General features: G+C 38.8%; 1 protein-coding gene across 1 annotated transcript in view; it reads left to right on the forward strand.

The window, feature by feature from the left end:
• LOC139739219 (prolyl 3-hydroxylase 1-like) overlaps positions 1-14,685 on the forward strand; it is a 62,813-nt gene extending 48,128 nt beyond the window's left edge. The window contains exons 7-13 of the mRNA XM_071649837.1: positions 170-903; positions 946-1,213; positions 2,103-2,210; positions 4,310-4,405; positions 7,137-7,302; positions 12,950-13,137; positions 14,080-14,685. Of these exons, the coding sequence (XP_071505938.1) occupies positions 170-903; positions 946-1,213; positions 2,103-2,210; positions 4,310-4,405; positions 7,137-7,302; positions 12,950-13,137; positions 14,080-14,301 (1,782 nt within the window). The 3' untranslated portion in view covers positions 14,302-14,685. The remainder of the gene's footprint in view (positions 1-169; positions 904-945; positions 1,214-2,102; positions 2,211-4,309; positions 4,406-7,136; positions 7,303-12,949; positions 13,138-14,079) is intronic.
• Positions 14,686-15,309: the final 624 nt, after the last annotated feature.

Genomic DNA, 15,309 nt, shown 5'->3' on the forward strand with positions numbered 1-15,309 from the left:
CCGAGTATTCTCGGGGCTTGAAAAAAGGAGCTGAGCAAGTCATTGCATACTGGTGACTAAACACCATTCTTTGTAACTCTAGCACCGTAGTGATTATGTACTGACCTGTACCACCATCAAATGCTTTGACTGAGACTTCTTTGTTTCGCTGCTTCTCGTCCTCTTCTAGGTCGCCATAGAGAAGATGATGGCAAATGGGAATGTAGAAAAGGATTTGGCGAGGGAGCAGCTAAAAACCATGATCCAAGGTCTCTCCCAGCAAGGACTGATTTATGACCACAAGAAAGAGACAGAGGAGAAGTCGAGGGATGTGGAGAATTTTGACCCAGCTTCCATCCACAGGGACCGGAAGGATGTAGTGTATCCTAGCAACAAGCCAGCTAAGATGTTGGACATTAAGGATTACAACCCTATGAAGGGGTTGGACAAGAAGGAGTACTTTGACTGGGTGAATCCTCCGGGGTATGAGGCAGGGGCTCCCGGATCAACACCGACAGATGATAGTGAGGATGAGGAGGAGGATGAGGATGAGGATGTAGGCGACTATATTACAGATGAAGAAGAAGATGATTTTGAGCGAAATCGAGAATATTATCCCTCTGAGGATGAGGGAAGCAAACATAAAGAAAGAACTAATCATGAATCTCCTCAACAAGAAATAGAAAATGAAGAAAGTGAAGATAGCAATAATAAAAGCGATAAGAGTATAGATAAGGGTAGAATAAGAGAATCTTTAGATGCCAGCAATGCAGGAGAAACTCATATTAATGACCACAGTCAAGACAATCTAGCCACTGATATTACATCAGAAGAAAAAGAAGTTGGAGAAAAAGGAGAAGAAGAAGAAGAGGTAGAAGAAGAAGGAGAAAAAGATGATGTTGAAGACACACAGCTTTCTGAAGAGCCACTTCCAGAATGGCAAGAATGCAGCTGTTCACAGCAGAGCCATCTCGATACAAGAAGAAACCCTTACGCAGATTTCATACAGGAAAGGATGGAAGCGCAAATGTGTAGCCTGGAGGAACTTGATGAAGATGGCTCATGTGGTTACCATGACGACGACGAGGATGAGGAAGAGAAGAGGTTGTCTTCGGAGGAAGCCAAACTGCAGAGGATCCTGGATGGTGAGGGGATGACAGACGAGGTTCAAGAGTGGATGGAAGAGATGATGAAGATAGAGGATAATGCCTACTTCCTTCTGGATGACCTCCCGGTGAGAATATTAAAGGGACTGTACAGTAATGGTTGAGGTGGGAATTCATATTTTGAACATTCCTAAGGTAGATAATGAGAAACTTCTTATGAAATATGAAAGAGCATGTAATTTTAAGAAGGATTCAACGTTTATTTGATGAAAATACGTTTTCAAATGGCTGATATATCAAAAAAAGTGATAATAATAAAAGGCGACAGGCCACACCTTTCATTAGGATCTCTTTGTTTCACCTTGTTTTTGGATATCTTGGCCATTTCAAAACCGAATTTCATCAAATAAACTTTAGATACCCCTTAGAATTGTATGCTCTTTGACATCTCATAGAGTGGTTTCTGAATATCTCGCAAAACATTAAGAGCTAAGTCCTCACCTCAACCATTACTGTACACACCCTTTAACCTCTTCTTTGCCAAAGACTTTGGACAGAGTGTATAATGCTTTGGATTTTTTGTGCTGATTGATACCCAAAGCACACAAATGGGCACATTTACATCAAGTTTTTTTGTTGTTTTTTTCTCCTCAATGTTTTCTTCATTTCTACATTCTGTTTGACTAGGAACCTGTCATGCAGTGTTCATAATGTTAAGAAAGTCGGGCCACCAAATTTCAAGAAAGGGCAAATTTGGTGGCCCGCCTCTTGCCACCGAAAATTTTTCTAAAGTATATCAATAAATTTGTAACTTTTTGCGTTGGAAGTGCATAAATGCATGCAGTGAGTAAATGTTTTTATGTTTTATTTTTCGGGCCACCAAAAATTTGAAATTGATGATTTAAAAGTTAGTGTGGAGCCCTGGTTAAGGTGAGGGAGAGGAGGGAGAGATAATATTTGATCTTTGTTTAATGATAGGATGCTAGCTTTACTTCCCTTCTCCCCCATCTCTCTCAGGACCTGGACATCGTGATGACCGATGAGGAGCTCAACGGAACGAATCGAGTGGTGGCCGATGGTTTGGCTGCTGACCAAGAGTGTGGAGTTCTCTTACAACTTTTGGATGTGAGTGAAGAGGGCAGCGTGTATTGGGAACTGACTTGCAGTGACTTAAAAAATGCATGACTTGTAATGCACTATTCCATAAAAATTCACGGCCCCATTTCATCACAAGATGATACGATATCAACTCTTGCTAGAATGGCAATTGCCATGGTAATGACAAGAATCCTTCTTCCCGATTGGCTGTTGCTACTGGAAGTTGCCATTCCAGCAAGAGTTACCATTCTGACATCTTTTATGAAATGGGCCCCAGTCTCTCCTACATTTTTTGTCATCCATAATCTTTAGACATTTGCTTCCTTTTTTTCTTGAGTACCCATGATATTAAAGCTTTCTTCATAATTAGGATTTACAGGGGGAGGCTGTGAAACCAAACATCCACTGAGCTTACTTGCAAGATCTCTCCCACAGTCTGACCTTGAGTTCAGACAGCGATATCATCTCTCTCCCTCTCTTTCTCTTTCTCTTGCTATCTATCTTTGTATTAAAATCTTTCTATCTGTCTATCTGTCTCTATTTCTATTTTCCTCTCTATTTCTGTATATCTATCTCTCTCTTTCTCAATTTCTTTTTCTCTCCATCAGTATATGAAGAGTTTGTTTGCAAAAACCACTAAATCCACTTTTGAAGATTTTGAAGTACGGATCTGTCATAAAATACAAAATAATACCTTTTAAATGATATATTGGTCACTACATATAAAGGTACATTTTTAAAGTTATGGTCAAAAGAAGCAAAAATTTTCTTATTATTCTCTTTTTCCTGATCTTTAATCGCAAATATCTCCATTTTGCAAATATGGACTTATCCGTTTTTGCAAACAAACTCTTCATATGTCTATCTGTTTGTCAATTTAAAGGACAAGTTCACCTTCAGAAACATAAGGATCGAGAAAATGCAACAATATTAGTAGAACACATCAGTGAAAGTTTGAGGAAAATTGGACAATCGATGCAAAAGTTATGAATTTTTTAAATTTTTGTGTTGGAACCGCTGGATGAGGAGACTACTACAGCTTGTGAGTCATATGCGTACAACAGTATAAAGAAAATGTAAAAGAAAATTCAACATATTTTCGCTTTTTTCGCATAATAAAAGAGCACTTGACTTGGCTCTTTCTAAAGGCAGGGGGAATAATATTACCCATAACATTTGTCGGTAACGAGTCGGGGGAATGTGAACTTTTTTCATAAGATGGAATTTTGTGAAATTCTCTTTATATTTTCCTTATATTGTTGTACGCATGTGACATCTAAGTTATTCATACACTGCAGTAGTCTTCTCATCCAGCGGGTACTGCACAAAAACTTCAAAAATTCATAACTTTTGAACGGATTGTCTGATTTTCCTCAAACTTTCAATGATGTGTTCTACTAATATTGCTACATTATCTCAATCCTTATGTTTATGAAGGTGAACTTGTCCTTTAATGATACATGTTTGTAACATGTCTCTCTATTCTTCTATCTCTGTTGATCTCTCTTTCTCTATCTATCCATCTATCTATCTCATTCTCTCGGTGTACAAAATGTATTCCTTTTTTATTCTCTGTCCCTCACTCCAGGGAGAAACCAAGATACCCAGGTCATGGTTACAAGGGCAGGTCAAACTATATCTCTCTCTGTATCTACTTTGTATCTACCTATCTACATCTCTCTCATCTTCTCTTTGTATGTTTATTTCACTTTCTATCTAATTCTCTCACTCCCCAGGGAGAAACCAAGACAGGTAGTGGTTATAAGGGCAAGCCAAGCTGTGTCTATCTCTGTATCTATCTACCTGTCTCTCTATATCTATTTATCTCTCTCTCTTTCTCTCTCTCTCTCTCTCTCTCTCTCTCTCTCTCTCTCTCTATCTATCTATCTATCTATCTATCTATCTATCTATCTATCTATCTATCTATCTCTCTCTGTATAGATTATCTCACTTTCTATTTGATTCTCTCACTCCCCAGGGAGAAGCCAAGACGAGTTGTGGTTATAAGGGCAAGCCAAGCTATATCTCTCTATTTGTATATCTACCTAATATCTCTATCTCTCTCATATGTTTATCTCCCTTTCTATTTTATTATGTCACCCCCCCCCCCCCCCCCCCCCCCCTAGGGAGAAGCCAAGACAGGTAGTGGTTATAAAGGCAAGCCAAGCCCACACACCAAGCATGAGAGTTTTGAGGGATTAACAGTCAACGAAGCTGTGGAGGTGAGTGTAGTTTGCAGGCACAAACCCTTGTTGGTCGTAAAGGAGTCTGCACCAAGACTACTACATGCTCCACCCTGGCACTGCAATCTCTACAACATAGGGCCTATGGGACAGTGCCAGAGGGTGGTGCATGTAGTAGTCTTGGCGCAGACTCCTTTATGACCAACAAGGGTTGGTACATGCAAACTAGTAGTGAGTAGGCTTTTGAGCTGAAGAGAAATATAGGTCTGGTGAATATCTACCTTAGTGCAGTTTGTATAATCCACCCATTTCTTCTCTCCCATTGAGGATGGTTTGATTTTGCTACAACACACATTTCCCATAGACACCTGACTGAGTACTAGTATACTAAAGACTAGTCTTCATTTCCATGCCAAGCATCAAGTCATATCTGATGTCATTTTTTAGGTCTACCCAGCCCATACAGAGGAAGAAGACCTCTGAACTATTAAAAATTGATTGTTTTTCCTTTTTTTTTTCACTCAAATCTTAACCCTAACTAGGCCGGGGGGGGGGGGGGGGGCCTCAACGTTTCGCGCGATGTATCGCTATCGCGAGAAGCTATCGCCGCGACGTTTCATGACTTCTTTCTTTCGAGTCTCCCGCATCTTTTGACACCAAATTTGCGATGCCCGGGTGTATGGTTCCGAAGTTGCGCATAAATATGCATGTGCATGTCAGACCAAAAATTGCTCAAAAACGTGAATTTGTGTACAATTTCAATGCAAACTGTGTTTACAAGCAAATTTCATAGAAGCATGATTATTTTGGGGGTTTATTGATTAAAATCAATTAATAATGCATTTTCTTGTTCGGAACAATGTCACGGACAAATTTCATCGAAAAAACAATGAAAAACATAAAGTCGAAAAAACAAGGAAATACATAAGAAATTCAAAAAACAATAAATCACTTAGGAAATTTCTTCTGATTGTGCAATTTTTTTCTCTTACATTTGCTAACAACACTAAAAAGAATATTTACACCAAAAATGTGCCTGTTTTGAGCTTTATCTAGTGATTTATACCAAATTGTCTGATTTCATGCATCATTATGCATAAATTAGCATAATTTAGTGTAAATGATAATTTTTGAAAAAATTAACTTCATGGTACTTTAGATTACATCATAGGCAATGCGTGTGCCAATTTTCGTCGCGATCGCGCTTTCGACGGCCGAGATCCGGAGGGGGGCCTCTATCATCTACCTAAATAGCCCGGCCTAGTTAGGGTTAAAATGCAATAGCACCCTTGTGGTTCCCAGCTGATGACATATAGAATGATCTAATCCTCCTTTGGAATGTGAGTTTCCTACACCTTGCATAAAGTTTTAACTACTGTAAAAGGGGAAATTTTTGCGGTGCTGAAATTTTAGCGCATTTCGCGCAACCAGAAACTAGCGCGAAAATAAAAGCACGCAAATATTTTTGCTTGCCATATGTTATCGTGCATGATGTCTTGATTCCGCGGAATTAAAATCACACAAAACTCTTCTTACCCGGCCAAGCGCGAAAAATTAGTCGCGCGAAAATATCCACTTTTACAGTACTATAGGATGAAATTTAAAAAGTGATGTCAAGTAATATTACCAGAGGATTTAAATACAAATGTTATTGTAAAATTCATTAGTAAATGACTAGGAATATCAACTTTCTGACATTTCTTAAGTGGTCTGTCTGTGTTTTCATCACTTGTTGTGTGTAACACAGAGAACCCCAGTTATAACTATAGAAGCACTCTGAGAGTGCAGACCTCCGCCAAGCATGCAGCTCCACCACTGATCTTGCTCTTCCTTAGAGATTTCAGTGATTTCCACCCATACATACTTATAGCATTGTGTCCTAAAAGTCGCCCGATTTCAAAATATAGAAGCCTTTGTTACGTCATAAACCCTCAGCTGCACGGCGCGCCTCGCCCTAGCAGAAACTAAAGCACGTGCTTTAGTGCGCGCATGCAAACCTCAAATACGCCCAGCCTGAACTCCCAAGTTCATTGACCCTACCTGCCAAAATATCAAAAATCATTTATAAATTCCCCCAAAATTCTCGGATCACTACCAAAAGTTAATCGTTTGTTACTTGTGTCATTCTCAACCTTTCCTGCAAGTTTCATCTAAATCAGTGCACAACTTTTTGAGTTATTTTGCACACAGACAAACAAACACACAAAGCAACGGTAACGAAAACATAACCTCCTCCCTTGGCGGAGGTAACAAGGTTGCTGGGACAGCCGATTTTCCATCATTATAACCAGTACCTTGTGGAAAATGTACTAGATATTTAAAAAGAGAACAGCTAAAAACAGTAATGGAATATTGGGACCAACGGGTTCTCTTTGTTAAAAGTGGTACCTTGCTGGAAACGAAGTTGTTATAATGGAGTTGCCCGCATCTCTTTTTCTTTCTGTCTGCCATCTGTCCGTCTATCTATCTATCTATCTGTTAATCTATCTATCTATCTGTCTATCTGTCTGTTAATCTATTTATCTATCTGTCTATCCATCTATCTATCTATCTGTCTATCTGTCTGTTAATCTATCTGTCTATCTGTCTATCCATCTATCTATCTATCTGTCTGTTAATCTATCTATCTATCTGTCTATCCATCTATCTATCTATCTATCTATCTGTCTATCTATCTATCTATCTATCTGTCTATCTGTTAATCTATCTATGTATATATCTATCTATCTGTCTGTCTGTCTGATTGACTATCTATCCATCTATCCTCCAGGCAGCCAGCGAGGGGCGGATCCCCCTCCTCTACCCCACCATCTACATGCATCTCGCTGAACGCTCCCGACAGTTCCTTCAACGTCACTTCCAGCTGAAGTCACACCTCTTCTTCTCCTTCACCCATCTCGTCTGCCGTCAGTCCAGGCCAGGTAGCAAGCTGGCATGTAAGACACACCCACACTCCTGGCCTTTCTCTCTTTTTAGTCTGTCTGTCTGTCTGTATGTATGTTAGCTTGGTTGTCATGGTAATCATTTCTTTATGATAGGCTTAATCATTCTCGCCCAGTTTACACACATTTTTAGCTCACCTCAGGCCGATTTTCACCAAACTTAGCAGGTAGCATCCCCAGGGGGTTAGGATCTCAAATTGTTCAAATGGGCACCACGTCCCAAATGGGCACCACGCCCCACCTGGGCACCACGCCCCACCTGGGCCCTCATCGTACATTTTCATCTTCTACTTGAGAATGCCTGGTCAAATTTTAGCAGAGCTGTGTGTAATTTAGATTAGTGACTGCATGAAAGGTGAACTTGCAATACTCAGGTGAGCGCGAGACCCCCAGGTCTCTTGTTTAATACTACATTCACTGCAAGACATGAGACTGACCAAGAACTGGCTTTCATTGATTTACTAGTAAAGTGGACTCTGATTATTTGGTGTTTGGAGTAGTAGCCATGATAAAAAATGGACTAGTTCATATGAAACCTGCCTAGCAACAGGAGGTTGTGTTTTTCCTCCGACTGAAGTATTCATGCCCTTGATTTGTTATCATGGCTGCTACTCAAACACTGAATATTTGAAGTGTATTTATGTCGATGAAAGGTAGTTTGTCAATCAGTCGTAATAAAAACAACTCGGCACTAAACGATGTGTTCATCATCTTCATTTAATTTGCAGACTATTTTATCTTCAAAGTGCAAGGAGATATACTTGCTAACATAAAAGTTACAAGTTCTGGTAGTTTTAGAGGGGGATTATTCTGAAACAGAACTACAGATACATTGTAAGAAAGTTTCTCATTATCTTTTCCTGGACTGGTGTATGATAGGAGGAATGGACATCATTCAGGTGACTTGATTGGTTGGTTCCATTACCATGGTTACAAGGAGACAAGTGTGATATGAAGCAAAGGTTGACAGTGGGGGATGTAGAAGTCAGTTCACAGTTACAATCTCAGCATTGGTAGATATAGCTCATTGCAGACATTCTCTTGAAACTCTCTTGAATAACTAAGTTTTCCTGAAGATATGTGAAAAGAAACTGGATGGGTTTGCATGAAAGCTATGCTGTAGATAATCATGTATGAACAGATGCATATAGAAATAAAGAGGTGTAGGTGCCCTGTGTGTTTACTTCTCCGCCACTGAAAGCCATTCATGTTTCAGTTTCAGTTTCAGTAAGTTTTATTTCTCCACTTGTACATAACAGAAAATAAGTATAACAATATCGAACATATTCACAAGTCATGAGAATATAAACAAAAAGTTGCATTACAAATATGAAATAATACATAAGGCCTAAATATTATTTCAGACCTTAAAGTGTACAGGTGGAGGAGACCGTTATCAATAAGCAAAACACATGATTTAGACAATGGCCTCTGAACATAATATGCCTTGTAACAATTTTTTAATTAAAGGAAGGAACGGAACATTTATTATACACTCGTCGTAGAACAAATAATGTAAATCTTCAAAGTATTTTAAATATCATTTACATGTAGAACTTACATGTAAATTACAAATTAGAAAAAAAAAATCAATCCATGTTTTGTAAATTCTGTAGTTTGGTGATTACCACAGATTGTTGCTAGCTGCGAATTGGTTTATTATCAGTGTGTGTGTGTGTGTATGTGTGTGTGTGTATCTTTGTTAGATACAGACAGAGAGAGAAAGGTTGCATGCCCCTCCCCTTCACTGGTTGCTAGGATACAGCTTGCCGTAGACACGCCTCTACCCACACTTTAGCCAATAGGAGGCAGGCTTCATGGGATGCAGTGAGTCATCTCATGAATAATGCATGAAGCATGTTATCACCATGGTAGCATGTCATGAATTTAGAAGCAGAAGGTCATCACTACCTTGTAAGCTAATGACCTTCTGCTATTCCATTCAAGATATTCCCCTAGAGAGATAGATTGTGAAGCAAAATATGCTTTGGAGTGATTTTAGTTCACTTAAAATCATAAGTGTGTGTTTGCTATGGAAATCAATGCTAAAAAAAAAATAATAACTTTCTTAGACCAGTCCATTTACTGCCAGACCAACTGCTGTTAAATTCTTGGCTAAGTTCACAGAAATTACTTGAATACCACAAACATTCATTACCAGGAAAAAAACCTCTCCTGGACTTTCAATAGAACCTCACTGGAAAGTTTAATCTTTCATGAATTTAGTACAAAATTTATGTGAGTAGGTCACAACGTACATTTCTGATATAATATTTCATGTACATATGTACATATCTTGCCTGTTTTTTATATGATAAGGAAATTTTGTACAGCTATACATTATTTCATTTAGGGTTTATACAAGACTTGTAACTTGAATCAAATTATCATCTAGTATCAGAGAAAGGCGCCCTCTTCATCAGTAGTTTGTAGAGAGTTTGATCCATGTTTATCATTTTGTGTTTGTTGTGTCAGTTTTCATAATGCACTAGATCCAACTTCAGAAGTGTGTATCACTGTATAACCTGTTTTTTTCGTGTACCAGTAATAATAATGATAATAATAAGTCAGAGACTCCAACTCTCCCGCTTTCAACAGGAGATCTCCCGCCGAAAGCCCATTTTTGCAGAATCTTCCGTTCTCCTGCTTGAGGTTTGATTTCTCCCGCTTGATATGATTTCTTACTTCATTTCATTGTATGTTGAAAAATCAGAGAGAGAGCATCTAGAACCTTAGACCACAAGGGGCTTCGCGCCCGTGATGTGCGTTTCACAAACATCAAGTTGGAGTCTCCTGTTTGCTAGGGGTTTCAGGCGGGAGAATCGTCAGACCAGAAGGTGCTTGAGGTTGAAGTCTCTGATGAGTATAGCATTTGTAATGCGTCATCGATCTAGTAGCCTCTTCTGAGGCACAGGTACAGATATTTTTCGCCAATGAAGAGGTCAGGAATATTTTTCTGAGACATCGGTTTGGCAATTTTGGCACCGAGGCTATCATAAGCGCACTGATACCTGTCAGTTCAAGATATTTTTGCATATTGTTACATTCATGGTCCCAACAGTGATTTGCAAAATTCACAAAAATTCGACCCTTGCAAAAATAGCAGCTTGTACTGTGGCATGTGCACTAGTAGTGTTTAGTAGACTTTATGATGTGAGTAGACTTTATGATGTTTAGTAGACTTTATGATGTGACATATGACCTATAGTGAGACTCCTCAGTGAAGTCAAGGGAAATTAACCCGTTGAGGACGAGTCCCGAGTATACTCGGATAGCATCTGTGGGAAATAGGTGTTGTAGCAAAATCAAACCGTCCTCAATGTCTTATGGAGAAATTAGACATCAATTTAATCATATTTTGTTAGAGTAATGTGAATATTGGAATGGAACAGAAGATTAACCTCAAAGAGGTGTTAATGTCTTGCCACAGTGTGGAAGTAATGGTAGTATGGGAGTACTAAGGAGAAAAACTGTACAATTGATAAAGTTGCTGATAAAATATTATGTTGATATTCCTCTTTTGCTGCAAATCATTAGCTTAGGATGCATGTAGCCTTCATACCATAAAAAATCATGAAAGAAAAGCTTCCTTGTAATCTATGGCTGCGTTCATGCGAAACTAGAATTGCGTTTCTAAACACGTTTAGTCGCTAAACATGTTTAGTTGCGTTGCGTTCATGCGATTTTTCCATTTAAATGCGTTTCAAAACGCCGATCTGAAACGCGGAAAAAAGGGCGTTTTGAATCATGATTCTGCCAGAATCACGATCGTAGAAGCCGCATGAATGCAACCGTGATTTCAATCATGATTCTATGACGTCATTGTGCGCTGTGCGCATGCGTGTCTCATGGGGTGTCCCACAGCTTCTTGTTCTGTTCGCGCGCTTGTGTACGTCTTATGAATCGTGTGTTTCGGTATACATACTTGCATTTGTTGGTTTACATCAACGCCATACACCGATTCTATGATAGTATCTAGCTGTTTAATATAATAATACATGTAATTACTCTCCGATTGAGTTGATAACAGTAATGGCTGCAGCGCTGTGTCTACCAAGGGAAACAATTGGAGAAACGAAGAATTAAGATTTTTCAATCTGTGGGCAGAGCCTGAATGCCACAGCTTATTGGAAAGTATTCACCGAAATATAAACGTAAAGGCCTATAATAAATTGACTGATCAGTTGGCATAAGGTGGTCTGGCTCGAGTTGCAGAGACAAGGTCAAACTGCGCAGTATGCTGCGCAATGGCAAAGAATGAGCAGAGCCAGAATCAGCGTTGCGAAAGCCCGCATGAACGCTCTTCCGCTAAGACCGTGATTTGAAATGCCGTTTTGAATCATGATTCATGTTTGTGATTCTGGCTACGAAATTCGCATGAACGCGGCCTATAATGATCCAATTCACTGGCCACTCAGCTTTCCATGAAATGCGTAGAGCCGTAAAGTGTCATAAGCTGTGGTAAAGTTGCCATGTAGTAGACAAGTGTGAGTGTGCATGCTGAGAGACAACAAGCAAAGTTGTTTCTTTAAACATGCATGAAATTCTTGATATATTTATGATATACCCTCATGCAGTGGAACCTTGTTATAAAGAGGCCAGATATTGGCCTCGTTTAGTGCCACAGCATGTTCACTATTTTCCTTTCATAAGAATTTGGTATTTGGCAGCAAACAATAAAAAGAGCTGCAAATGCTGTATTGTAGCAGCTGAAAATACTCCTTGATTTTCATTTATGTGTGAAGTTTTATTTTGCACTTAAAAGAAGGAGTTTCTGGGACAAAATTGTGCTGCTGAAACTCTCAATTGCAAGAAACTGGTTTTGTTCTGCGTCTTCTTGATTTGACACCTAAGTGTTTCAATAAAATCATCTGATCACATCTTCCCTACCCGTGATGACTTAGTCAGTTAGTTATTCCACTTTGCTCATGAAAAAAAAAAAAAGAATATTTTTGCCGGCAGTCAAGTTTGTTTTTATATTCACTGAGATTAGCATCTGTGGTGCAATTATGATTATTATTGCATTTCATTGAAATGGTACTTGCCACCATATCCACCTGACAGCCAGCCTAGTATTTTGCAATTTAGATAGAAAAGAAAGGTTTTGTTAGTAAAATGCATTCAGTATAAAACAATCTACGCATTATGCCAAGTTTAGTCTTTGCTTCAACATAAATTCTATAAATTATGGCTTAGTGCAAGGCTACCTAGGCATTATGTCACTTTGAAAATAAGTCGGAAGTGCCTAACGAACTGAGAAAAACAAGAACAAAAAACAAAGGTCATTTTTTTGCTCATGTGCAATAAACTAGTTTATTGAATTCATATCTTTATGAACCAATGATGCATTGAATACAAACCTTGTGTGCTACCGATGAATCGAGTTCAGGAGAGTTTCTTAAAGCTGTTTGTAAAGTTACAAACAACTAAAGAACGACTGGTAATCAGTTCTTGTGCTGAATTATTGAAATTTTGATAAGTATAGCACATCAGAACTCATCACCAGTCGTTCGTATTCAAATTCATTGTAACTTTATGAACAGCTTTATGAAACACCCCCTAGTCTTTTCTCCACCTCACACCAGACTCTTGTCTGCTGCTGAAAAAATGAAGTCCATGTCTTTTTTCCACCTCACACCAGATTCGGACTGGACTAGAAGAGACCTTAGTCACCCAGTCCATGCTGATAACTGTAACTTGGATCCTGCTGGGAACTGCCACAAGAAGCTACCTGCCTTCGTCTGGCGGGACTGGAGCGCCATCCTCTACCTCAACGAGGACTTCGAGGGGGGAGAATTTATTTTCGCTCACTTCAACCAGACAGCTCAGGTTTGATTTCTCTCCAAGACTGACTCTCATTAGGCCTTTTGTGAGATATATATTTAAAGTTTCTTTGTAAATTGTGGTTGTTTTGATTTCTGATTTGCTGGGATGCCAGTTTTCAGGCAAAAGCCTGAATTCAGGCCCTAGCATTTTCAAAGTTCAGGCTTTTTGATGTACAAAGTGGCTTCATGTAGATGCATTTCAGACTCTCTCTTTCATTCCATGTGGCATCACTGTGATTTGGGTAATCTACCCGATCATAATAGAGCAGTATCTGATAAATGTGAATTCAAATTATTGCACTAATTTCGATGATCTGGTTTAGGCAATTTCTTCAGTCAAATTGGAAATAGTGGAACGATTGCATCAAGAAATTGGTGCAAGGCATCCCATCATGTCTATTGTGGGTGAACTGCAGTCTGCTGCTGCAATTGAATGAAATGCAAGATCAATTCTTTTCGGGCGGATGTGAATAGGAAATGAATTAGCATGCCAACCTGCTATTGTTGAAAAATCTAAAGCTTAGATTTCTATAGGGCTGGTGTATAGAAAGGAATATTGAATAGTACAGTGTACTTGAATGTTTGTGAAACAGCATCTTATACTGTTTAGTGAGAAGAAACAGTGCCCTCTTGTGACAAGATATAGTCCAAATGCAGACAGAATATAACTGACCAGAAAGAATATGTATTATTATTATCCACTAATAAGATATAGTCCAGTGACGTGAAACTCTGAAACTGATTACAGATCCTCAATTTTCCTTTACCCTATGTAGCCCGGGCTATTTTGAAATTGTATAGCCCGGCTAGGCAATAAGTGCTTATTTACATGAACAAGGATGAAGAAAAATTGGGCAATCACTTTGAAAAAAAAAAGAAGTTCAAGGAAAAAATTATTAATTTGTGTGTCATTTTTAATGTTTTTTTTTTCTCTCTTTTTTCACAGTCAGTGGTCACACCACACTGTGGCCGTCTGGTTGGTTTCTCGGCTGGGTCAGAAAACTTGCACGGAGTGAAAGGGGTCATCAGAGGTCGCCGTTGCGCTCTAGCGATGTGGTTCACCCTTGACCCCCGATTCAGGGAGCTTGAATTCTTCAAGGCAGCTGACAAGCTTAACACACTTTATGAGGAACAGTACACTAGGGAGGGTTACTATGGAAACCAGTGAATTCATTGTATCAATGATGCCCGGACTCCAGTATTTCACAGTACAGTGCACTCCTGTTGTAACAAACTTGGGTATATCAAAATTCTCGATACAACAAAATCAAAATCATGGGTTAAAAATAATGTCTTTATAAAATACACTATGCTGTTCGATTATAGTGAAATTTCAATATAACAAAAGAAAACCGCTGGACCCAAGGACTTCGTTATAACAGGAATACGCTGTAATAATTTCTGTCAGTAGGAATTTCCCCTCTACAGTATGTCCAAAAGAAAAATACAATTGGATTTTTGCCTGGATCACTTTCAATATTATTGAACTGTCTGAATGCTATTTCAGAGTCTAGAAATATAACATCTTATTTATATTTTGCAGAAAACCCCATTCAAGTGGGTTAAGTGGTCACAAGAAATGTGAATCATTGTGAAGCATGTCATGGATGTGATTCTTCCAAGTTTAGCACTCGGATGCTCTTGGAACTGCATATTAATGTGTGAACACAATAGACAGAACTTGGAGGGAAGGGACATTCCTGATATGCTCTACATAAATTCTCATTTCTCTTTGACCACTGAAGCAAATCGGATTGGGTTTTCTGCAAGACATGGGTAATAAGTTATAGCTTCATACCCTGAAATCGTTTTTGGATTGATTCACTATCTTTAAAGTTATCATGGCAGAGGGTCCCATTGTAATTTTTTGGGTGACATACGGTATGAGAGTCCATCCACTATTTATATCACCGACTCAATCAATCTCTAGTTGCCCTGAGAGTCTGGCCTGAAACTAAACCTCCTATCTTTGTCAGCATCTTGAGGAAAATAAGATTCGAGAGTTCCAAACTGAAAGTACTTAAATATTGAATTAATATATTTGTTTGTATCTTAGGAAGTCCCATAGCAAACCATGCAAACAGCCAACCTGCTTGCCCTGTGTCTTGTTGTCACATTTGATTATATGTCACAAAAAGATAAATTATTTGCTTGATCTTTTACAAGAGTTTGAATT

The sequence above is a fragment of the Diadema antillarum genome, unplaced genomic scaffold (assembly GCF_040938485.1).
Source record: "Diadema antillarum isolate AM-2024a unplaced genomic scaffold, OU_Dant_1.0 seq00000791_RagTag, whole genome shotgun sequence".
In the NCBI taxonomy this organism is placed as follows: domain Eukaryota; kingdom Metazoa; phylum Echinodermata; class Echinoidea; order Diadematoida; family Diadematidae; genus Diadema; species Diadema antillarum.